General features: G+C 35.6%; 1 protein-coding gene across 1 annotated transcript; it reads left to right on the forward strand.

Annotated features, from left to right (window-relative positions):
- The first annotated feature begins 2624 nt into the window (after positions 1-2624).
- LOC139119855 (dynein axonemal assembly factor 9-like) lies at positions 2625-26728 on the forward strand. Its single transcript, XM_070683777.1, has 37 exons — positions 2625-2780; positions 4755-4856; positions 5148-5225; positions 5758-5785; positions 6856-6980; positions 7532-7628; positions 7823-7901; positions 8310-8337; positions 8826-8962; positions 9820-9862; positions 9974-10029; positions 10382-10514; positions 11188-11269; positions 11659-11704; positions 12542-12626; positions 12949-13031; positions 13705-13795; positions 14480-14591; positions 15032-15102; positions 15339-15389; positions 15952-16042; positions 16290-16393; positions 16841-16987; positions 17591-17670; positions 18068-18169; positions 18547-18655; positions 19256-19344; positions 19856-20014; positions 20868-20993; positions 21619-21700; positions 22585-22673; positions 23036-23122; positions 23992-24173; positions 24589-24812; positions 25035-25100; positions 25288-25381; positions 25863-26728. Exons 5-37 carry the CDS (start codon positions 6966-6968, stop codon positions 25967-25969), a joined length of 3147 nt encoding a protein of 1048 aa, XP_070539878.1. The 5' UTR covers positions 2625-2780; positions 4755-4856; positions 5148-5225; positions 5758-5785; positions 6856-6965; the 3' UTR covers positions 25970-26728.
- Positions 26729-27069: the final 341 nt, after the last annotated feature.

Genomic DNA, 27069 nt, shown 5'->3' on the forward strand with positions numbered 1-27069 from the left:
AAATACTGGAAGATGTAGGACACTGGACAATCAATCATCCTTCATTGACCTGACCTGTTTTTTCAAACTGTTTTTCGTCAAAATATCCATTAACTCTAAAACTACTTTCCTAAGTTAGAGCCATCTGAAAATAAGGGCACCTTCCTTTGCCTGCGCCATGATGTATTTGCCACGAATGTCAGACTTTATTTTAGTTTTATGGAATGATATCGATGTAAAGAAGATATGTTTCACACCTAGTATGAACAATGCTGTAGACACAGAATATCGAACTTGCAACGTATAAATGGTTCCGACAATATCGTCAGCCGAAATAAATACAGCGATCGAGCCCGCATTGATTGTATCTAGGGAATATACACTCGCAAAATCTACACTAAACAATACCCAATCTTACCTGTTTCGGTTTCAATTTTAAGGTAGAGTGAACTCGATATTGAGTTTTACAAACTTCATAATTTGCGCAAGGAATATTTAAGATATTTTCTTCGAAAGAAAAAGTGAAATCAGTCACAATCATTCTGAGAGGAGAGCTTCAAATTTACTGACATTTTAAATTCACAATGCTCATCACTCAGTCGCCAACTCCATCGGAAAAATTGGATTTTCGTGTCGTTGAAAACTGTTTGTGTGTGTGTGTGGGTGGGGGGTGTAGGTGTGTATGTGTGTGAGTGAGTGAGAAATAGCGCATCCTTTTAAAGACAACCTTTTTCTACATACTGAATAGATTCCTTGTTGCATTTTGCGCAAAATACCATATCAATTTTAAAACATTTGACGTCCAACTGAGGATGCCGCGACATTGGCACTATAGGCATTATCGGATAATATTATGTAAGTTATCTAAGTTAGAGTCTAATATTAGACGAGTGGGGAAGAGGCAGATGCCCGACATGCTGTTTTATCGGATAATATCCGATAAAATCGATAATAAGCTTATAGTCTAACTTCTAAGTTAGAGTCTAATATTAGAAGCAGATGGGTGGAAAATTCTAAAAACGCTGTTTTATCGGATAAAATCATAATATTATCTCTATTAGATCACTTTGGTCTCATGTTCCTGGAACTCTCTAACTTAGACATTTTGGACGATATTATCCGATAATAAAGAAAAAGCCTATGTCGCTCCTTCATGTTCCAACTCTGCCTAATCGTGTCGTAATATTTCGACTGTCAAGAAAGTGGGATTGCAAAAGAAGTTGAAAGTCTGGAATCGGCGGTTAGAGAATTTGTCCTGGCCAGGGGTAGGAGGCTTGCTCCTCACGCCGAAAAGTGGCGGTATATACACGATCGAGAAGACCGATGAAGACAGAGGACCTCGGTGCTTCCCAAAACCTCGGCATCCTACGTTTAAATATAGGTGTTATTCTTATGTTTGCTTCCGACCGTAACTTTTGGCGAATCATTAATTTTGTCGACGATTAAACTTTTAAAGTAATGTTTGCTGAAGTCTCGTTTTCAAGGTAAATCCACACGGCCGGGATGCTAACGCACAGTATTGCAACTTATGCGCGACTTTCGGGGTAATTTCAAACACATGTACATACAAGACATGACAAGTGTTGTTCTACAGAAGCTCAGTTCATCGATCATGTCGACAGATTTATTTGTTGTCCTTCAAATTTGATAGTCCTTCAAATTTGATAATTCTTCCACGAACACACATAGTTTTGTGGCCCGCCAACACCAACATAGACCAGGCCTCAACACAGACTGGAAGGTCCGTCACTCGAGGGCGCTCTCTGCTCTCCCGTAAGAGGAGGAGAGCGTAGGGAGCGTCCTCGAGCGACTAATCTTTCAGTATAATACCAACAGAGCTTTAGACGAGCTAAATACAGTATAGGCCTCAGAAGATCTTGATAACTAACCGTTCGCATTGGGAAGATTGACGATATATGCCTAACACCTGCTCAACTGACTTCTAATTAATTTCCTCTCCATAGTATACTTCATCAAAAGAACCGTTGATTTACCTCTGAGCCCTTCATCCCTTTTCCGTACAACTTTATTAAACCGACTAATCTGCTAATACACCATGAGCAAACGTATTTTGAATACCAGACAATCAACACCCATATATGGTGTTGTCAGTATTTTCTCATATATATATATATATATATATATATATATATATATATATATATATATATATATATATATATATATATATATATATATATATATATATATATATATTAAAATTGGATAGGGAAAAGTGTACTATAAAAGAAAAAAATAGTAGCATTATTGCCGCACGTTTGCAAGTTGCTAAGTTGAAAAACCGATTCGAACTAATCAAGATTTTATCAGATTTTATCATCGATTTTATCATCGATTTTATCATCGATTTATCATCTTAGCTTATCGAACACGTAAACTTAAGCTTATATCTCTAATTCACTCATCGTTTGATTTTTCGGCTAAGAAGTCAGACCGAAATAATTTCTAAAAAACAGCTTCCGTTTTATAATAATCGACTTTTACAAAGTAACGTTTTACATTGTATTGTTTTCTAAGCGTTTTTCGTCTGTTTTTGTTTTTTGTACTTTTTTTGCGAATATAGTAACTACGCTACATATGCAACAGGTGTCTCTTTTATGAGTGAGGTCATTTCATCATGACCCGAAGATCACGTGACCAAAATAACATGGCGGTGTTTGCTTGAAAACAAGTTGTCGTTTCGTTCTGTGATCGCATTGGAATTCGTCTGTTATGGCGCCAAAGAGGCCTTCCACAGCCCGCAGAAATATAAGCCAGGAAAATTTTAGCTCTGCAGTAAGGTATGGAAGCACCTCTATGTGATGTTTTTCGTGCTTGTAAAATTTCTTACCGTGTATTTATTTGCCGTGCACTGATCTGCACAGTGCACTATTCGTACCGCTGTACGGTGTATGGACACCCCTGGCCCTTTCAACAAACTATTGCAATGCATGTATTATTAATCATTCATTCTAAAACGGCTTGTGCCACTGACCTCCTGTCATTTGAATATTAGAATACGTAGCGTGCATTTTTAAACGACAAAAGATTAAGTGTTGTTAGAGAAGTGTTGTGAGTGTCGTTGATATGTGGGAATCTTTACCCAACTTAGTGGTGCACTCGAAAGATGTGAATAGTTTCAAGAGAAATACAGACAGACACTTCGTACCACCAACAGGATTTCACATGAGATGCTATTATCGAAAGATGTCCACTCCCCTTTGAACTGAACTGAACTGTTCAAATGGGATAATAGTAAATGTCATGGATGAGATAGATCGATCTGTCAGCTGGTATGTCATGGACGGGCATGGAGGCGCCATTTATACCAGTGACAGATCGATCTAGCTCCATGACCAGGACATTTATATAATATAGTGCTGATCCGATCAGAGACTGGCAAAGCTGCGATATTTTACTGTTTGAAAGCTACAGTTTGAGTTCCGTCGTCGCTGAGTCTATGTCTTGAATATTCTTTTGAAATATAAATTATCTTCTAACGCTTAATACAATTCTATTTGTGTGTCCGATGCTTTGCTAGCAGGGATAACGACCGTTTTGACAAATAGTGAAAATACTGAAAGTCGGGAGAGTCCTTATAGATATAAATAAGAGGCAGCCTCTCTAACACCCCAGAGTCAGTAAGTGACAGTGCAACCTCAGTGCCTCACCATAGAAGAAATTTCAGTCTCTTAATTTCAGAATTTTTGTGTTATAGTTTTAGAGTGGCAAGACAGTAGCCAGAAGAGGATACCGCGACATTGGCACTATAGGCATTATCGGATAATATTATCTAAGTTATCTAAGTTAGAGTCTAATATTAGAGGGATGGGGAAGAGGCAGATGCCCGAAATGCTGTTTTATCGGATAATATCCGACAAAATCGATAATATCGTCTAAAATCTAAGTTAGAGTCTAATATTAGACGAGTGGGGAAGAGGCAGATGCCCGAAATGCTGTTTTATGAATATCGGATAATATCCGATAAAATCGATAATATCGTCTAAAATCTAAGTTAGAGTCTAGTATTAGACGAGGAAGAGGCAGATGCCAGACATGCTCTTTTATTGGATAATATAGTGGCCACTTCACTACCTGTCTAATATTAGACTCTAACTTAGATTTTAGACGATATTATCGATTTTATCGGATATTATCCGATAAAACAGCATGTCAGGCATCAGCCATACCTCACTCGTCTAATATTAGACACTAACATCTAAGTTAGAGTCTAATATTAGACGAGTGGGGAAGAGGCAGATGCCCGACATGCTGTTTTATCGGATAATATCCGATAAAATCGATAATATCGTCTAACTTCTAAGTTAGAGTCTAATATTAGAAGCAGATGGGTGGAAAATTCTAAAAACGCTGTTTTATCGGATAAAATCGATAATATTATCCCTATTAGATCACTTTGGTCTCATGTTCCTGGAACTCTCTAACTTAGAAATTTTAGATGATATTATCCGATAATAAAGAAAAAGCCTATGTCGCGCCTTCATGGGCCAGAAGATTAGAAAAATATGTTAACCCTGCAGTATTCTGTGGATAATATGCTGCCCTCACTGTCAGCATTTTTACAGTGGAAAAGACAAATAGATATGAATCATCTTCAATATGATGCATGGTTGATGTTTTGAGTGAAAGGCAAATCTATCCTTTCATGATGCCAAAGATCGATTCTAGTGCAACCCGCAGCTGGTCTAGAAAACATTGTTCAGATGAGATAGTGACAAAACTAATTTCTTTTTTTTGTATGCTGACATTTTCAGTGGTGCTAGGCTTCGTCACATCCAGTCTCTCTTGAAAGGAGGTTCTGCCAGCAGATCAACAAGTCCTGATGCTATTCTCTGTATACTTGGCATTGACAGCAGGTAAAGAGCAACATCTTTGATGTTTTAACAAATCCATATCCTCTATTAAATATTTGACTTTACCCAAATGTAAAATTGGAGATTATAGTGTAGTTTGGTTAAGGGACCACAATCACACATTATGTGAAATGCAGTGTTTTGGGTCATAATCATTAACTAAGGAAGTATTCCTCTTTGTTTTGGGGAAAGAATGTATTACACAGTTCAAACAATACGTGTTCAAGTCTTTAACACTGAATGTTTCATTTACTGCAAGTCAGTAAACTTGACACATCTTTCGTTCAATTCCAGGTATAATGATGGCACTAATGAATTGGTAAACTATTTGCTGTTTGGATTCTTTGATTTACGGAAAGATGAAATTGAAAGGTAAGATGCTTTATTATCTATGATATATATATTCAAATTCAGTCGAAATGTGTGGAGCTTTCTTTCAATAACATTGCAGCAAAATTTATGATGACCTCTCGATGAACTTTCAAAGGTCTTTAAGTAGAAAGTTTCAATGTAAACTTTTCTGCTAACTCATTCATATGCAATATAACTTAACCCGTTTCCTGCCAGACAATATCACTTCCCCATCAGCCAAGTCAGTAAAAGTGGTATTGAGCCAAAACATGACGTATTTTCATCCACTTGGCTTGGTCTGTTATTGCATCTTTAGTCCAAAAAATCAAGTTTACAGTATTTATGTTTTCAACAGCTTTCAAATATACAGAATTATGTTAAAATACACCATATGGAATATGTTGTGTTTCATTAATTTTAATCATCTTGACCTGATGGTGAAATATGGACTTGGCAGAAAAGGGTTAACTTACCAACAAATATCATGGCAATGAATGATCGCATTGTAATATCACCAAATACATTTTGAAGTTTTGTCGTGTTTCGATTGCAGCTCAGGATTCCAGAAGAAACAGTTGATGGTAAGCTGTGATATTTAAATAATAACACATGAGAGCGAGGGCAATATCACGATTTATTGCCTGCCCAAGGGATGGTGGTCATGATCGAAATACTGATGATGCCCTCGCCTACGGCTCGGGCATCATCAGTATTTCGATCATGACCACCAGCCCGAGGGCAGGCAAAAAATCATGATATTGCCCTAGCTCTCATGTGTTATTATTTTTATTACACCGAACAAGCAAACATGCAAAGAAACAAAAACACAAAGACTTCTTCGAGTACAGTTCGCCTTCTGAGTCCGGACCTCAGCGTAAAATGTCAATGCCGAGGCTAGGGTTGCTGCTAAAGTTTGCCGATCTCCTCGGTGGCGTATCCAAATTTGTTGCCAGCATAGTCGCTGAACACAGAAATTGCATTCCTTGTTGCCATTTTTGTTCGTTTGCTGTTTACCTGCATCAAAATATCGTCTAACTGTGCCGGTGACAGCTCTGCAAGACGTTTCGCAGCCATAAGTTGCCAACTGCAAAGTACAACAAGCGAACGACAATTTGTTTTGCGCAGAAAGGATGCGCAGTAAGTAAAATGACGTCATCCATGTAATATCAAATGCAGAGGGCATCATCAAGTTCGCAGAGGGCATCATCACATTCGCAGAGGGCATCATCACGTTCTTTTACATGTCACGTGAGTCGTGTTTAACCAATGGCAGTGCACGCTGAATGAGTGAGGTGTAATAATACTTGATAACATTGATTATGAACAACTAACAAGTTTACTTCAGGAATATGTTACTGTAAACTGTAGTAAAATTACCTATGGAATAGCTTATCAAGTTTTAACAAAACAATAATTGGATGTATTACTTTATTTTTTCAATCAAATTGTGGGAGGGTACTATGGTATCATCTTTTGGGGAAAGTCAGAGACATCTTTCAGATGAATTTTATCAAAATTATTGTAATTAAATGAATGAAAAAAATAAGAGTGAATGAAACCAATGTCAGAGGAGGACAGTTGATCAAATGGAAATTTTCAATGATTTTGCATGATTTGTCATGCTTTGTTTCGATTTTGTTTTCATAAATAGATTTGATATTCCTTATCAAGAGAGACAGTGTCCATGTGTACTGTAATCCCATCAACTACCTCTACCTACTGCCGTACATTGCTCATTGGAGGAACCTGAGAATTCACTGTATGACAGACAAAGAGGTTTGTCTCTTATTTATATGAACATTCTTGCAAAGTTCACAACTAGATAAGAATGTGAACATTTAGTGGAAGTTACAGCTGTGTGGTTGTAGTGGAAATGATCAAACAAATGAACTATTGTTATTGATTTGTGTATTTCCCTGTTGCACCTTTTAACCTCCAAAGGTATGTTGCTGTACATCATTTGTTGTGGCCGTTTGCTAACAACAATGCTGAGAAATTGCAGAAACATACTGTTGCATCAATATCCTTGTTGGAACAGAGATACATCTCAACACTGTACATTTATTGGTAAATTTTTCCATTTTGTCACAAAAGAAATCTCAAAACCATCAATGCTATATACCAAATTGACAGCCAATAATCCATGTACTGTATAGAAATAATCAGGTTGATGATGCAGCTTTTCTGCTCTTCCAAGGGTTTGGGGAGATGAATTTTAAATCACACAATAATTCTACAGCAGTGAAAGTATGGCCACTACTTTGCAAAAGGACATCTGCAACATTTTGACTTCAAATCCAAACTTTACAATTACATTTTATCCACAGTATGAAGATGAAGAGGCAGCAGAGGAGTTCAAGATTTACAGTTTTATTGAAATGGTCCAAGGTTGTCCCAACATTGGCATTCCTTACAGTGCTAGAGGTTAGCTAAAAAGTTAAAATACACTTCCAATTGTGGAGGTATACCAACCAGACTTACACCCTCACAAGTAATATATGTTGATTAAAGTTATATTGATTTACATTCTTGTTTTTTTTAATTTTTATTTTCATATAATTTTGGTCACCAAAATTAATATGACAATACAGAATTTCTAAACTGTACATCTTTTTTAGGACATCCTCAAAAGTTTGATCCATTCACCGTGGAGAAGTGGCCAGTTGTACAGGCATTTGCTTTAGAGGGGTTTGGAGGGTAAGTCTAAACCAAACATTTACATAGTTAAAATTTTGTATTGATGTAAAAATTGTATTGCTTAAGTCAGGGTTCCTGGAAGACCTGTAATACTAAAGAGCTTGCTATGTGCTATTGTAGTATTTGTCCTACAAATGTGACCATTCAAAAGCAGCTGTGACAAAATAGGTATAGGATGAATTAATAACCAACTTTATTTCAATAAAAGGCCACCGGTAAGCTTTTGAGCGAATTAAATATCTTTTGAAAACACAGAACTTCAATTCATAAATTTACATGAACAGAGGTACCCTGCTAACTGTACTGGCCAAGCTGTGACAAAAATAATGCTTAAGTTGTTTAGTCCTGAGTTATACTGGATTTTGAATAATGTTTATGTCCTCAATGCTTTGAAATGCTTCTTTGCAGTGGTGGATTCTTCACAATGAAACATGAGGTAAGATTCATTGTCTGTCCCGCAGTATCTTGAATTTACATACTATGGTGGTACAAGGCCACACAAGAAAGGGTCTCATGGTCATGAATTGTAGCTGAACTGAACAAAGGATCAAAGAAAAGTTTTGAATCTTCTATTTGTGGGCGATTCTGAGCAGGCTAAACAGCGGTTGCTTAAAATGCAAGGCGAAACAAAAACCCTGAAAGTATAGCAATCAATTTGCAATGACTAAATGAAAATCCCTTTCCATAGAGGGAGTGTATATCAACTGAAAAGGGCATAGTATAAGTAAAGGCTCTGTCACCTGTGTAAGCTAATATTTTATCATATTTGCCTAATTTGTAAATAAAATGTTCAGGCATTTCTGTAATTGTTAATGACTATAATGTCATTTTAGAAAAATAAGATTATAATTATTGTGCCAAAAAAGATGTGCATTGGTTTTGAATCATAGATAATTGATTATTGTTGTGTAACTATCATTACAGCTTGTTGATGTCAGTGAAGATGTTCATCACATGTACAGTATGGTAGACCCTGTCAGTCTTGAGATGCTGGTCACTGAACAGGTGCCTTTGTTTGAACGCCAGTGGAAGTCTATGCTAGCTAACATTGATGTTGAACAGTAAGTGTTGCATTAATAATGCAGACAGCACCTCAGCAACAGATTTTTGGATTCTGAAATTTTTACAATTCTTTGCTGGTGCATTTGCTTGTTGGGACTCATTTTGAAACCTGTGTAGTAAGTTGTTTCTGGTTTTTGTGAAAAAATTCGACTTTTCCCACTCAAAACATTGAAGCCCCTGTAGAGTGGCCATTTTGGATTTCAAATGTTTCAAACTTTTAGGTAATGTGTTCTGTAAATCCCAAACACTGCATGGTGACCCCCAATTTTTGATCTTGATTATGAAAGAGAATAGTCTGAAGTTTCGTGAGCAAATTTCAGCAACTGTTTCAAACTTTTTTTTTCAAGGTAAGAAATTGTTACCATATACAAACACAAAACCATTAGTATTCCAAACTTTTGCAAATTGTGATCCAAAAATTTATTGTAGCAGTATTCTTTGGCTTGCTGAAGGTTGCATAAGCAAAATAGTTTTGCATAAAAGAGTATGTTATGGAATAAATTAATTTTTCAAAAAATCTGATCCTCAGTGAAATAGCTGTGGCGAAGTTTTGTCAAATCAGAAGAACCCCCTGGCTTAGCATAATTGGTTCCTTAAAGGGCTCCCTTCTATAGAATGACTCCCTCAGATCAGATGGTAGTTTAAATTCATATACTGTTTAAATTATGTATGATATAATCTGTGATAAAGAGTCAATATTTTTGAAGAATTAACTTGATGCATGAATTTCTATGTATCATCACTTACAACCTTACAAGGCTCAAGAGTCCAGTGCAGTAATGTTGGAGATCAGCTATTGCACATGATCCTTCTATGAATGCATTTCAAAATTCTACAAATCTATTTTTTCTTTCAGTCCATCTGGTTTAAGTCAGCTAGCAGAATCTACTGTCATTGAGGTAAGTTACTTCATGTTATGAATGTCTTAACTTTGACTGTGTTGCGGTACCTTTGTACGTACATTACAGATGACTCAGTAAATAAACTCATGATATATTGCCTCTCACCAGCCTCTGAAAAGTTACTACACACACGGCCATGTGTCCAAGACAGAGGGAGAAAAGAAGTGAGTATAAGGAGCAAACCACTGACAACATGTAATGTTTCTGCAATAACCCTTTATGACATTTTCCATCAATGCAGTTTCTGTTTGAAGTTAATAAACTAGAAAAAAGATTTTCCACCTATTGCTATGGATTTTAATGCATAATTGTAGCATGACACTAACAACAAGGTGTACAAGTTGTGAAAGTGCTTCAGTGTTATGTATGTGGAAATCTGACCCATACAGTTGACATGTTCTTTAAATCTTGAGTTTACATGTTATGTATGTGGGGCTTTTTTGTTAGTGTGTTGGAATGGAAACTATAATATATATTCTGTGCAATTTGTCCATGTGAACAAATGATTTGTTTCAGTACAAAGAGGCCATTTGCACTGTTTGGTACAAAGTCAGAGAAGCATAGATTGGAGGCTGCAAGGAAGATGGGCACATCAGACAACTTTGTTGTGAGTCAGTCAGGAATCAATGGAAGACATCCTACGCATATGGTAAGCACTTGTATGTTCTCATCATAAGATCTTTTATGCAGACATAATCACAATGTTTACATGCGTACGTACATGGACCAATTTCATTCAAGGTTGGCACAAGGACAATAACTATGACTTACACATGCACATCAAATTATTTTTGGATATCATACAGTATGGCCACCATGAGGCCATTTTGTTGTGAATTTTTCATGTCAAGAAGTATTACTCTGACATGCCTTGCTTATTGAATTCTTTGAAGCTTCAGCTCAAGGAAAATAAACTATGGCATACATAAACTTGAGAAAAAAAATTATTTTATCAGCCAATATGATGGAGAAATTCTCAGAATTTGATGTTGAAACTTCCTGAATGTATATAAGTATCTGAGTCTGCATCTGTTTTCAAAAACTTATGCTATGTAAGATCACATGACTACATGTACCTGCTTACCACTATTTGAGGTTTGCAAGCTAGTACTGTACTGCTACTGTTGTAGTGCACGCAATGTGTCGTCTTGATTACGGATATTGCCACCAACACCACTACTACTCACTCATTTACATCTGATCAACCAACAAACACACAATATGACCATGTGGGGACTGTGTCATCAACGATGACTTGTATTTCAAGAAGAATGTATTGAATGCATTTTGCAACAAATTACAATTTTGATTTCTTTGCTTAGGTGTGTCAAGCTGTATCACCAAGAGGACCAATCACCTGTGCTAGAACATACTTTTTCAGCAGTGGACACATCCCATATCCAGGTACACTTGTATTTTGTAATGACTGTTGAAAAACATGGGAAAGTACATCACTAAAGTGTGATAAAGATTAAATTGTAAAACAAACTATGCTGAAAGCTGTGCAATAGTTACAGTTCCATTTAATATTGTCTTGTCATCCTTTTTATAAAAGCCATGAAAATTATGAAAGAAATAGAAGAAACATACACATTTAACTGAAGATCTCTTGCTATTGTATGCCAAATCTGCTAACTGAAGTTCTATACAGACTGCTGAATTTGTTATTATAGTATGCAAGTTCATCGAAAATAAAACTTATAACTGTTTAATAGTTTGACTGCTCTCCTGAGTACATCCACTGCAGCTCATCAACATATCTTCAAAAAATGCTTGTTTGTTTTCTACATCAGTTGCAGGAGGTGCTGGTGATCTTATGAGAGAGAAAACAGATCTCAGGTAAAGACTAATACACTTGTTGACTCTACAGTTACATGTAAATAACTTTGATTTCATTGAATTGAACTGTATTCTATCAGTGTTTGCTACATGTAATTTCATCCATTATACATTCACACAAAAATAGAACAGAGACACCTCTAAGTGTATGTATGAAAATAATGAAGACGTTCAACATTTTTATTAAACACATGTATTTTTAATGGAGGTCATTTGCTTTCAGATGTAAATAGATGAGCTTAGGATAGTTCACCCTAGATGACTTCCGTTCATCTTTACGTATACGTACAAACATGTCTTGAAAGATACCCATAGAGTGTCATCATATCAGAGCAGGAGATTCACATCACTATAGGATATAACTGAGACTGATAATTTTTACTAAACTCACTGTAAAATAGACTCCACTAATATTTTTTCAACTGAATTTTTAGTTCCAGAGGGACTTCAGTCGTGTACCCTCTGGAACTGTTGGGCTTGCTCAAGCTTGTTTGAATGTTCTATGTTGTATTTTGTCTAGTGTAAGGACTTCACTTTGCTTTGATATACCACAACATTGCCAAATGAAGAACTTCCAATTTGATTCGCTGTTGAAAAATATCTGCAAGCTTATACTGGTTTGTTTTGAATGTTCTTTGACTGACTTTTTCTCATCTTCACGGAATAGTGTAAATAAATAGACACTTGGCAAAAAATATATGGATATATTTTAAATATATAATAAACAAAATAAATAGTTGATGAAATACTTCATATGATTTTGGGTATCCTGAAGCACGGTTCCCTTTGTGTTTTAAACTCTGCACTGAAATACTTGTTTTGTATCTGTAAATGCAGTGTCCTGAGTAGAATGTATGTTGAAGCTGTCAATGCTGTGATGATGGCCATCAAGACATACACACAGTCACTCAGAGTTAAAAAGGTAAGATGTTTGAGCATTCTCAACATTCTCACCCATTTCCTCAGCTGGAGGATCAATTTTGCTGTAGATTTAAACAACATTGTTGAAGTACAACAGTTGATTCTTCATCAACTCTTAAAGATATTCTCAAGGCATAGCTCTGTGCATGGTGATAGAGGGACCCATGCTCTATTCAATTAAAATATCTGTCATACATTGTTTTGATACCACTGCCCTCTATTACCTTGGCTTCAATTTTTGGACACGACATTCCAGGACTTGCTGTTCAATTTGAAAAATGAGTTCACCATCAAGATGACAGTATGAGTGATTCTCTCTACAGGCAGAGGCAGTCCTAATGGAAACTTTCAAGAGAGGTTGTGAAACACACAAACTACCCATCAGCAGTGCTTTCCTATCATCAAGGTCAGAAATCCAGACCGCTTTACTCTGTTGCAAACACCATTCATGGTTTGATTACAAAAATCAGGGTCAAATGACAATTCCTTTATACAATTAGCAAAAATGAACTTGAATTTATTAATCCCATCATTTACATTTCCAAGGGTATAAGGAAAATAGCACCTGTCCTGATAATTATATCCAGCATGGTCTATATCTGTTACACCTTGACTCAGATATCAGCAAAAAAAATCAGAAATTATTTCCTCCTAAACTGTAAAATTACCCAAAGCATGCAGATGGGCAGTTACTTCGTAATCCCATGTATGCAATTTCAAGGTCAACAACACAGTTAACCAGAGATAATACTGATGCTTTGCAGTAAAAGGTTCAAATACATGAATCATAAAGTGTATTTGTTTAACTACTTTTCAACTACATGTTTATTCACTTTGCATCTAGCCTGTGAGATATATTCGTTACAAACACACAAATTCTTTAGCCTTAGCAATAAATCATTGAATGTGACAATCTTTGAACATATTGATAATTCGAGAACAGCCAACAAGATTCTTTTGACCATATAAGTATCTAATGCATTGAAATACAAAAAATATTTGTGTTTTTGCAAGTGGATTGCTGCCCTACAACTCTATTATAATGATTCCTAAAGTTAATCTTCTCATTCACTTTACAGAGAACATATTGAATTCATCTTGGAAGCAGTTGATCTCCATGGCCAACCAGTAACACTACAGGAAGGGCAGCCATGCCCTCTGGTCAAAGTGGTAAGTCTAGACAAGAATATACAAATAGTAGATATGGTATACCTTTATAGTACTTGTGTAAAATTGTGATCTTTGTGACTGTATCTAAAGAGTAACAGGAAGGCAATTTTCCAATTTCTCTCTTGTTAAGTTTCAATAATGCTTTTAAGGTAGTTTGCATCTTGAAATGAAAGATTTTAAACTCTGCTTAAATTTTCCACAAGCGAACTTTCAACCATTCTTTCAAAATAAAAAAATAAAATTTGGATTCACTTGCCAAAGTCTAATACTATGGAAATAAATTGCCCAACATTTACCAATATTTGAATTTCAGAATGGTTGCCATCCCTGTGTTATCTCCATGGGTAAAAAAAAATTCCTGATTTTCACAAAACTAAGCCAGTGAAAACTTCACTTACTCTGTGAGCTTTCGAAATAAGCCCTTCCCAGTTGTAGGCCAAACCAAAAATAATTGTAAAAGTTTGAGATTCTGAATATTTGTCCCAGAGGCACTTCTACCTTAAAAGACCAGAATAATGTATAAAAAGTCAATGATCATACTGATAGGTTGAATATAGGACATTTTGGCATGCTTTAAAAAGTGAGGAAAGAGAAGCAAAACCATAGTTTGTAAATTTATTAGAATGTTGTGATACATTAGATTTAATTTATCAGTCTCATGTTTATTTTTTTCATGTTCTGTAGGCCCAGTTGTCCATATTTGACGTACCCAGTCTGGAACACAAAGGCAAAACCTTGGGATCTTTGACATTCTCCGAAACTTTCCTTGAGTCCAATCTACAAGTAATCCAGCCAGGTACGACACACAGTCTTGAATATCCGTATTTCTCCAAGACTCAGCTTTGTATAAGTAGTTGATGGACATCCATTCACAGAATCATTATGTACCATATTAAAGGTTGCAATCCTATTCATTCGTCATAATCGTGGCAACTTCATTTCAGGGTTTTAATCTTATCCCTGAATCAAATAAGAGCTGTATGTCATCATATTTCTCGTCATTAGCCTTATAAATTAACTTAGTAATCATTGTTATATTCAGCTATCTTCCAAGGTGTAAATCATATGATATGTAGCAACCTTTTTTGACATGCAGTCACTGTACCAAGTAGAACTCATTACAAACTCCAATGAATTTATCTGACTATTCACTGGAATATACATATGTACACTTATATAATCACAGTGCTTTCTTTAAAACCAATTTTTTCCTATATTTTTTCTTCTATTTTACAGATAATTCTGTGACAATTGACAGTCAGTATTTGATTCTGACAGATCACGTTCCAAGATATGTTTCATGGGCAGTGAGTAACTCCTAATCCTGTTTAGTTTTACTGAATGGTACGATGAGGTGATAAATGTTGTACAAGTGACATCAATAAAAAAGATGATAATACTGACAATAATACAGATAATTATACAGTATTGCCTAGTATGCTGTCAATTGAATTTTATAACATGCATCCCATACAAATGTCACACAAAGCACTGTATTCTTTCTTCTTGATTGACTTGAAATATGACATTATCAACATTTCAGGCAGCTGAAGAAGATCTCAAGCTGTGTCAAGAAGTAGATTCCTTTGTCAAGGTCAGTTCTTGATGATCTGTAAAAATGGCTTTGCATCTCAATCAAATAACACACTTCTTTCATTAAATCCCTTGAACGAAGGTCCAACTATATGAATGAAAAAATTCAAGTATAACCAAACTGGGATTGAAAGATTTCATGGAAAGTAGATGTGGAATGAGGGTACATATAACATTGTATTCATACTGCAAGAAGACAAATACTAACCTTTTGAACTCATCTTTTGTGATATTTGACATTAAGTCCTCAAAGATTTGAACAATTAGACAAGCAGTCATGACTGAATTGCTTACTTCTCCCTAACATGTGTTCTTACATAAGTTTCAATGCCCAGCTTTACTGAAAATACGAAATTTTATTGAATTCTATCTATAACATCAGAAACAATGCTATCCTCTACACCGTCATATACACAACTATTGAGAGTTGCATTGATTCAGGCCATAGATGGTTGAACTACTCTTATGGTTTCATATGATATATTACAAATTTGATACATGTAAATCACCTCTTCATCATTTTCATCAAACATTATAATGCCATATTTACTGTTTTCTAATAGGACTCAGGTGAATCTAACTACGGCAAGCTACTTCTCAATGGTGAGCCAGCTCACATGATTGGAAATAAACTCCTTTGCATTCCTGATGAAGGTAATTGATACAAATATCTCAAATAATCAGTAGTGATGCATGGTGCTACAAACAGAATTTATGTTGCCAGAAAATGAGTTCTTCTGACTATCAAAACAACCATGTTTGAATGTGGAATCTCCTCCAGGGTATACTTACAAAGTGTATGCATGCATTTGTTTTATAAATGTTGGCATCTAAATGTGTTGAATTTTGCCAGTCATGTTTCAAACTGACTTTGTTTGAATCTTTCTCCTTGATTTTACAGGTAAAATGTTTATCTATGAGAGAGGACTAGTGTTTATGCACCCTAGATATGGACCAATTGTCCTACCAAAGTCCCACATGGAAAAAGTACATATGTTCGATGGGGTAGGTAGAAAACCTAACTAACTGTAGGCAATATCAGCTATTGGCTTACTGGAATTATTTTACCCAGATGAAATATGGTGTGAAATTTAATGCCCATTTTGATGAAAACGTCCCTATATTGTAGCATATGAGTTGGCTGTCAATATGACAGCTTCATAGCCTGTCTTGATTAGTCATAAATTTGTCATTTTATAGAATTAATCAATACTTTTGCAAATTGTAGTACAACTTGATAAATTATTTCTATCTCTTTGTAAAAGGGAAGGACAACTACTTTTCATGGATATAAACCATCTTCTTGGTAAGAGGAAGGATTATCAATATAATGACAAGTACATAATTAAAGACAGTACATTCAAATTCAAGGTAGTCAACCTGTATTGGTGACATTTTGAAGTGAGCTTGGTAGACTATATCTGAGAATTGTTTTATTCTTTTGTCTGGCAGGATTCTCCCAGTGTGGTTGCCTTACTGATCATCACATACAAAGGTTCTTTCTGGCAATGGCTTCCAATGCAGTGTCAAGACAAGGAACATACTATGATCTTTGCATTGACTCCTAGGACCAAAGCATACAGATCATTCTATTCAGAGGTACAGTAGCTTGTCAATGACTTCCTTTGTAAAGTCAGGTAGTACGCGCCTAAAATTGAAAGAATTTAAACTTTGCTCAAACTCTCCATAAGGAAACTTTTTTGTATTGCTTTAAAATCAAAAATAAAAATCAGGGGTCACTCTTCAAAATTTAGTACCTCAGAAGCAAAACACAGAATATTTACTGACACTTGAAATTCAAAATGGCTGCCAACCCTTACTTAACTCTATGGAGATAAACCAAATTTTTGATTTTCACAAAAATTAGCTGATGAAAAGTTTAATCAGCCCACAAGCTTCAAAGTAAAGTGGTGAACCAAACAAGAATTGTAAAAGTTAGAGAGTATGAATATTTGTTTCTGGAGGTGCATTCTACCTTAGGGTTTACCACTAGAAAAAAAGGATATTTGTTTTGTTAGCTCCCATTGCAAGTGACTTTCCATTGTTCTGTCAAAATACTGATTGAGTCATAGACTTTAGAAAAGGCATGTTTATGAAATCATGTGTTAAACTGCCATGAAAATATTTGATAGTTATTCCTTATCAAAGATTCAGCAGTACAAAAACTTTACCTCAGATTCTGTGCCCAATCTTTACATCTAGGTATTGTCAATATGGAAAGAATCAAAGGAGGACCCAAAACTTGTAATCCTTGAAGAATTACCTGAGAAGTACTGCTTTATGTAAGTGAAGAACAAGTTTTTAAAAACTTTTTAATGGTTTTGCTCACTAAATATATTCCCATTCTGTATTTTCCTTGAAACAATCTTCTTGGAAAAAACCTAACAAAATACAGCTTTATTGAAGACCCAATTTGTGGCATAAAATAGCCAACGATGATGCACCGGCCATGTGACACACATAATTGATATCTGTATGAAAGCATGTCAAAAATGAAATAGTAAGTTTATGAGTTCAATATAGGTATTTATGATAAAGAAGTAATCCATGGATGTAGACACTGAACCAACAACAGTTTTTCCATGTCAGTGTTATTGAAATGTTATATAGTGTTCACTATGAAAATATGCTTTTGAATTTACTATAATTATGCTGTTCTTCAATATTGGTTGCCCTCAGACATAATGAAATACAAATGGAGTACAATGTCAACAGTGCTACTTCGTCCAAGGTTATCAGTCCAATGAAAAAAGCAGGCGCAGTACTCTCCAATCTCAAAGAGTAAGTCATAACTCACTGTTATCTTATATTAATGTCAAATATTAATTTTCATATATTGCTATTCATTTTATGAAGCTGATTTGTAGACTTACACAGTATTTAAATTCTCCAACACCATTGCAGTAAGTGGTCACAGACTTCGTATAATAGTTTCCTGTAGCGTAACATAATTCCCAGATAGATATGTAGCAATTCAAAACAAACTGACATTGACACTCATACTTGCATAACAGAATAAGCAGGTTTACTGTAGGCTTATTCAGTAAACAGGACAATCAAAAAAGCTTGCAATCATATCTGGTATATGCTATTAATAAGACTTCACATTGAATTGCACTGATTAACATCCTTTGTACCCCATACTGTGGTTTTTACAGCTTCCTTGATCACATGACAGTGACTAGTCTGGGTAACAGGGCAGTTCCATCACAGGACTTATCAGCAGTTCTGGGTCAACCTCATGACTCTGGTACTTTTGCAGATGAGGTAAGGCCTATTTCACACACATTCACTGTAACATTCAAAATGAAATGGTGTGTATATAAAATAAACATGCATAATTCTGTGAGCGAGATATATGGACATGTTCATAATTGTAATACTGGTAGGTAGTTATATAAAGATGTCAAAGATGACAACAAATTGCAGCTTCCTCTCACTTTGAAACAGTCTAGATTGCTGTCCTTTATTTCTGCATAAAAAATGTACCTTTTCTCAGCTAACTATCCATTAATTTATTCCACACATGGTCGTGAAGTATGAGAAATTTCTCCATGTAAAGTATGTTCTTGAAGTACTCTCTTGTATCGTCATTTTGGGAAATTTGAGAGAATCCTAAGACAGGTGTCCATGTGACCAAAGGAGAAAGTAGAAACTTATTTGTTGATAAATTCAATTTCTAACTTCTATATTTACATTCTATCACTGAACATGTAGCTCTCACATGTGTATACTTCTCGAATTAGTTCATCACAACAGAGATGTAATTAGGATAATTTTAGAAGTTATTCAAATTGACTAGATGATGGTGTGAAGAAGAATATATGCCTTTGCTAAATACTGAATATAAATTGTGAACTTTTACAGATAATAATATACATAATATCTGGAATACCGGGAAGTCACAAAGAACATCTTTGTAATACACTGACCAACCTTGCTAAGGAAGAAAGTAGGTAAGTGCTGTAGTTTATATCAATCTGATTGAACTAGAAACATTGTAAGATTATCAACAGTACCGGTATATTGGGAGGGAAATAATCATTACATTCAAAGTGAAAACAAATGTAACTGGATACTGTTCATAGTGATTCACTAGTTTGTTGTGAGAAATGAATCTAATCAGGATTAGCTTCATGGAGGAAATCGATTTTGCCCTTTTAAGTGTATGCTTAAAAATGTCATAATGCAAATAGATGTTTTGACTCCCCGAGATATGACATGATACTGTATTCATTTATTCAAAGCCTATTAATGAATATGCAAATCCAATCAATGAAAATGATTCAAATCAATGTATAATATCCATATAGCCACGGTCTCTTTTGTGGAGGGACCGTGATATAGCATGTGTTATGCATGGAATAAACAGATGATCAGTCTGATGGTACCTGAAGCATTGCCAGTCAAATACTGCAAAGTCATCTAATGTTACCGGATGCCTTGTGTTGGTCCTGTCTCTTACAGATGGACTACTTTGAAACCACCCTTGGACTTTGTTGATGAATTCAATGCAAAGAGCCTGCAGAACTCCTTGTCCAGTATGGTTGCAGCAAACAGAAAACGTGGTGTGAGGGCCAGTGCATCTTCCAGGAAGCAGCAAAGAGTGCTTGTAATGACACCCGGGTATGATACCTCTATACTGTGGTTTGTCATTATACACAGAACAGTGCAAGAACCACAGCGACAAATCACATATAATCTGTATATCTGCTTGCTCTGCCCCAGTGATCTGTGAATTTAATACATCAAGAAAGCCATGAAAATACCTTCCTTAAGGTATACGTATTTGATGCACAATGTGATGTCAAACATACGTTTGTTGTACTTTATGGCAATATTTGCCAGTTGGTAGAGTAGCGGTCAGCTCATTAGCATGTGTTGCAGGTATATACCAGGTTACGTTACCACTTTGTGTATCTCTACCTTTTCCAACTGTAGGTAAAAGTATGTTTTGTGCACTATCTGTGCTTACTTAGCATAGTTGTAATTCAAGGTGTTAGATACTATAACTGACTTCTCCTGAAAGTTTTATATTCTGGTGAATAGATGAGTAATGGTTCTACTCCAGAATAAAAAGGACACAATGTATTCTACAGACTCAGTATGCCAAAGAGATCACGTACAAATAAACCCACATGTGCTCAAATTCCTATGGAAATACACATACTTCTATGCCCGTTTGCACACGTGGGTTTGTTTTGTACTGTGGTCCATTTGAATGCAGAGTTTTACCAATTTGGAAATGTTTGTGTTGGAATACTTTCAAATGATTATTGTCATCTGATAATCAACCATACATACTAGTAAAGAAAAGATTTTTACAAAAATTATGTAACACATTCACCATCAACTGTCATGTAGAAATAAATCTATTGTACTTCTTTCAAAGCCTTTGGCTTCTTGTTGTACCAAAGAGACCAAATGAGTTCTGTGACTGCAGAAACCAATGTAATTATCATTGTTTGTCCTTTTCCAGTTTTACTGATATACTTGAAGTGGTTCAAGCGATTTCATGTCATCCTGACCCTGACGTTGCCAGACTTCTCAGGATTGGTGCTGTTACAACATGTGTGAACCCAATCAACAGCTTTATGACACACAGGTAAAGACACAAGTTTATCCTGTTTGTGTGAAATTAGTTCTTCATCGTTATTTTCTTGACAGTGACACAAAGTTTAAATCAGTGTTGTGGCCACTATACTCCAGGAGGCTGCTATACAACTTCACTCCAGAAAGATTCCAAATATGTTTTCATCATGCAGCTGCTTCACAGACCATGAAATTGAAAAGTCTGGAAATAAAAGTGTGCCTGCAGGACATCTCATATATTCTTTATGTACTTATACATCTTGATAGCATTTCATGTTTTTGTAATTCTAAATTGAGAAATTCACACAATGAGAGAGAACCCATCCATAAGAGTAAATTTCTACTACTTTTGTTCTGTGAGTAGTAAAGTCTGAATTTGTTGAATTCAAAATTTATGGCTGTATTCCCAGTGTGTTGCATTTGTGTACTGAACACTATCAAAGGATCATTTTGTATTTATAATTATAGTGCAGTTTTTCTGGCATGCCTTTAAAAAAGCATTCAGCTTACTTGAGCAAATGTGCTCATCAAATATTACTCTTTTTATGTTTTTGTTGTCACACAGTCAAGGCTGGACAGATCTTACAGTACATGTACCTATTTTGAAACGCCAAAATCTTACTTTTGTTACATGGCAGGTATACCTTTCCAAAGCTACTGGACCAATGTGCAGAGGGCTGGGTAAACAACATACTTTTCACCAGTTCCACTGATTTGAAGGTGTGTAGCATGTCTTTACACAAGTGTTTCTACATGTCAGCTGTCGTACTTTTGTCTTGTACTTTGCCATATGTCTCAGCCTCTGTCAGGCAGTGTTTTTGTCCCTAACCAAAGAAGCCTGTCAAGTGCCTTTGATGTGCACATAAGTAATTAATGCCAGTAGTTGTGTTTTTACTAATAATACTGTATTTCAAGTCTACCGTTTTGTCAGTTTTGAGACGTGAGAAAAAAACGGACAAAAAGCAACACAAAAACCTATGTGATGTTCTTTCAATCCACCCACCACTATTTCCCCACAGATCAGTCAAACTTTACTGTAGGAGCTGTAGTACAAGTTGATAGGTTTGGTTAAAACGGGATAGCATATTCAGAAACAGTTTAATTTGAGCATTTTTTCTGTTGCAAAATTTGACCTTTATAAATAATGTTTTGATTATTCATAATCGATGAAAAAACAGTCACACATGCTACCACATCTGTGGCAAATTAAAGCAATAAAGCACACCCAGCGATGGTATACCAGGAAACTTTCACCAGTTCACAACATACATGCACGGGCAATGGTGAGTGCACATGTAGTGAACTGGTCAAAATCAAGTGGTTTATTGATATAATACATCATAACATTATATTGGAATTCTGGTGTGAAACATCAAAAGAGGAATTTTTCTTTAGCTGAGAGTTTTGTATGTGCTCCCTCTAGCTGAGACTTTTGTGTGTGTTCCAATGTGCTGCAAATATAGCATGGCTATTTTCACATCTTGACCAATCAATCTACTGTATTTTCACCATCAATGTACTGGTATGATATAATACAGGTCATTGTGTTATGTATTGGTCTAGTTTATATCACAACAGTGAATGGAAAATTTAATGTTTTGCAGAATGCTGATCTGAGTTCTATGCAACAAATACTGAGGGCAATCAATTCTGATGTGTTCTTTTTCCTGGCCAATGGTGGTGAAGTTACAAGGTGTGTAATTCATGTCATTGTCTGTTTTGTCACAGTCGTAGGTCTTGTCAAGAAACATGAAAGATGTAGTTGTTATTTCAAGAAGTAACATAATGTTTACTTTAAACAATATCAGACCTCAATTTAACAGCAGGGAAATCTTATGATATTTCATTCCTCAGTGTCCAACATTCACCTCAAAAAGAAAAACTAAAAAACATTAAGCAAATACAGAGACAGTTACTGTACAATATTGTATCTACATTATTTTGTTGTTCGTAATCATAGCCTTCTCAGTAGTGTTAGATTGACACAACCATATTAATCTAACTCTGGACAGATGTCATGCAGAAAGTGACCGGTAAAACATTTCTATTTTTCAGGTCTAATGATATAGATACAATTCTGTCAGAAACAGCTTTCACTGAGAGTAAAAGAATAAAACAAAGATATCTGTCTTGTCCTGGATGGTGAGTAATGATTATCAAAACTAGGGGAAATAGAGAGCATATCAGTAAGTTTTTGTAATGCAAAGTAAATGTATGCTTGGGCTTTCCTTTCTCACATGCAACACTATCATTTGTTATCTTTGAATTTGAATGGTTCATAGGAAGGCATCTTGTCCTGAAAAATCATTTCCTGTGACTGAAGCTGATAGCGCTGTAATATCATCATATCAGTCAGTATATTCCATTATTACATGCCTCACATATCGAATGTCACACACCCCATAAGATTCAATGGCAATGTGTTGATGAGGCAGTGGGCCACATATTCATCATTTGACTGAAGGTGAACCAGAACTATTTTCAACTTGACAATTTGGGGATAGAAAAATGATCAAATAACATGTTTTACAGAGGGAATCAGGTTTTTTAAAAATTTATGCGTAAATAAAGACTGCTAAACCACACAATAGGTGTTTAAATACATCAGAGCGCTATTTAATAATGAAAATCATTCTATTTTTCAACGGATTTTTATCTAACATGTAAATAAAGCATATGACTGTCATTTGCAAATAAACCCAAAGATTTGGAGAGATTGGAGGCATGTAATTAAAACATTATAACCATAACATGGGTCTATTTACCATTGAGGCAGGATACCATAAGTTTCGGCCTCCTGATGATAGTCCCTTGTTTGGGCTGTAATATATCGTACATGATGTGATGTGACATCCTCTTGTGTGACATGCTCATGCAACATACTGGTGCTCCTAGGGTAGATTTGTAATGCCACTGTGACCCATCTAGTGTGAATTTCAGCTCCAATAATACATTCATTTCATGAGTTGTATCAGTAACTTCTGAGTAATTCAATTGATACTGAATTGCAGGTCTTTGGGAAAGTTTGACTCTGGCTCAGCAACACCGGACATGGTAGAAGTGTGTCTCAGATTCAACCAGCCTTTGGAAAAGAACAGACTCATGAGCAAGCTGAGATCATTGAAAGCCTCACTTGGAACAAATCCGTTTAAAGGCAACATCTACTGTGTACGCGGACGGATGAAATTCACTGGTAAGTCATCCTTGAACTATTTGTAGCACTTGTAATAGTATACCTATCTTACTATTTCTACAGAACCCTAACAAAAGGTTGTTTAGCAGCAGTACATTTACAATATACTGGTAACATGGAAACCAGTTGGATTATCCATCATAATATTGGTGTTAAAAATTTACAGGCACATTGATGGAAGCAATGTCATTTTGAAAAAGCTGCTGTCTATATCATAATTTTATATACTATGATTATGGCTGGTGGCATTTGCCTAGCATTCTATGAAGAGAGAAACTCATAACCCATTCCAGAACATCTTTTCATGAAGACTGTTCAAGATTTACTTGAATGTATCAAGATCACTTCTCAACTCCATGATTCCAGACTCCCTGAAAACATTTTCTGACATTTATGTTGTTGCTGCTTTTACCAGATTCTGGTGACAAAGCAACAGAGTTATATTTTGTGACTCAAAGTGGCTACTTGGCGATGACAGCAGCCGAGGTCCAACCAATCCCACCACCACAGCCACCATCAGCTGCTAATGGTCCTGTGTCTCCAAGACGACAAGCAGCAACAGCAAACTTTGTTGTGTTCACTGGTGTTGAATTGGATGAAGGTACACTGAAAGACTGGCTTAGGGCCACTGCCAAACAGGTGAGAATGGATCATTTGTAAATGCATGTATATACTGTAGTTCTCATTCATCACATGATTCACTCTAGAGATTTTTGTGTCTTTACTAAGTTAATCAACAAATAGGTAGACTGCCTGCGACTAGTTTGTCCCACTTGTTTCAGTGAAAGCTTTTTGACATATTGGAAGTATATTGTAATGTATTGCTGGCATGTTTTTATCAGAAAATTGATTTTCTTACAGAAACCACAGAAGAAAGAGCACAGAACCAAGAAAAGTATGACAAAACAGGAGCTGAAAAATATCCATGTGAGTTTACCCTGTGTTTGTCCTTCAGTTAACGGCTTCATATAGGGTTTTTTTTTACAGCAATATAACATAAGCCATTCAAGATCTGGGGACTCATAGTTCTGTACTTGTTGCTCAAAGAGGTAGACTTATTTTTGACAATGTAGTGTGTTTTTATCCCTTCTCTTTTTGTCTATTTATTTGACAGACAAAGCACCACTTGGATCCATTACCCGAGGGCTGGTTTTACAATGGCACTCAATATGTCAATATGTCTGGAGAAAAGTCCAACTCTCATCCTGGTATCCTTTCGTAATTTAATTTGGTTAATATCAGCCGTGATTTTACCCTTATCCACTTATCACTATTGATAACATATCGCGTTACAATGATAGCACTCCATCTTGTAAGTGTATTTGTATATCATAATTATTATTCACTTTTTATATGTATAGTGATGCATGATATGTTGTGAGCATCAGAATTCTTCAAAAAATAATTTTCAAAATTTTTATGAATCTATATACTTTTGATTTCATAACGGTATTTGCTGGCTGCTTGAGATCTTAGTATGGTTTTTTTGTGTATTAAGACAAATTTCAGATGTTCTTCTCCGTGTTGATTTAAGTTTGTGACCACTCTTCCGAGGCAGGTGTTCAACTCTGTATTTATAACAATGGGGGCATTATTAACTTTCACAAAAGATACAGTAGTTATGTTTGCAATATTGAGTACGCAGAGAGCTACCAACTCCATACATTTTACCTTAACATGCACTTGCAGGTTTGGACCAATTCATCCAACAATACTTGGAGAACATCAACAAGCAGATAGACAACTACAATGCACAGATTGAACAGCAGACATTTTCAGATCTCTTCAATGAATGATTCATGCACGATTTGAATTTCAAACTCCACTTCCGAGTTGTACGATGTGACTTTCAAACTCTACTTTTGAGATGTCATTTTATTGCTACCAAGTACCTACCACATTTGAAACTTTCTGGATGAACTTGTACTTGACCCGCAAATCTACATTGCATTTATGTACTTAATGCTAGCGCTAAAAAGGTGTACTTAGGTCATTGCTATAATATTTTACTGAAGTTGAAAAGCCATTATTCAGAAATCATACAAAGTGGTTGGAGTTCTAAAGTAAATCATATTTACTGAACGACGTTCTCTGAAATATTACTTACAGTATAGGCATATTTTGCACAGTTGTAACATGTTTTTTTCCTTGATGCAATTTTCAAGAGCACTCACAAGTCTTCTTCAATATTCAGAATTCTTTTCCGTCCAAATAAAATGCTGATAAATTCATGTATTGAAGTTTGTTGTGAATAGAATTTTTACTAACATTTTTAATGAAATGTTGATTTGTTAATATTGATACTTGTGTAAAATAGATGTTTGAGATATTTCATACAGTATTTTGTTCTTTACAAGCAATATAGTCCTAGCTTGACTTTAAAGTTTGTGCTTTAATATTTCTTTTGTAAAACTTTTGAGATTACTGTCTATGCAAGATAGCCGTGAACTTCAGTTTGCACTTACGTTTTTTTAAATTGTTTACACGTGTGATGGACCACATTTGTTCCACTTGTTTCTTGCGTTGCAATAAAAATTTGTTCTTTATAACAAGGAGAGACGTGTCCCTCACTCGGGCTTTCACATAAACATAAGCAATCATGCATGCTGATCACATTGGTACTACAAAAGCCTATTATACTGGGGGCACCATTGCTGTTGGATATACAGAAAGGAAAACATTTATGATATAATTTCACGTCAGACAAATTTTGATCGTGGGGGAAATATGGGCCGCCATGTTGTTCGTTTACATTGATGAGCACATCGAAGATGGATGCAAGAAAGTTCTGACGCATCAAAATTGACGACACAGACATGTTATGATATCCAACAGCAACACTAAGCGTTAATCTCAGAGCTGAAGAAGGTTATAGCTTCGGCAGAGTGATTTTTGT

The sequence above is a fragment of the Ptychodera flava genome, chromosome 20, assembly GCF_041260155.1.
Source record: "Ptychodera flava strain L36383 chromosome 20, AS_Pfla_20210202, whole genome shotgun sequence".
NCBI lineage: Eukaryota > Metazoa > Hemichordata > Enteropneusta > Ptychoderidae > Ptychodera > Ptychodera flava.

Bases quoted from the DNA above. Each gene is read 5' to 3' on its own strand.
- LOC139119855 (XM_070683777.1), top strand. The intron at 9,863-9,973 runs GTAAGTTACTTC...GCCTCTCACCAG, and splicing joins CAGAATCTACTGTCATTGAG to CCTCTGAAAAGTTACTACAC. The intron at 21,701-22,584 runs GTGTGTAGCATG...AATGTTTTGCAG, and splicing joins CCAGTTCCACTGATTTGAAG to AATGCTGATCTGAGTTCTAT.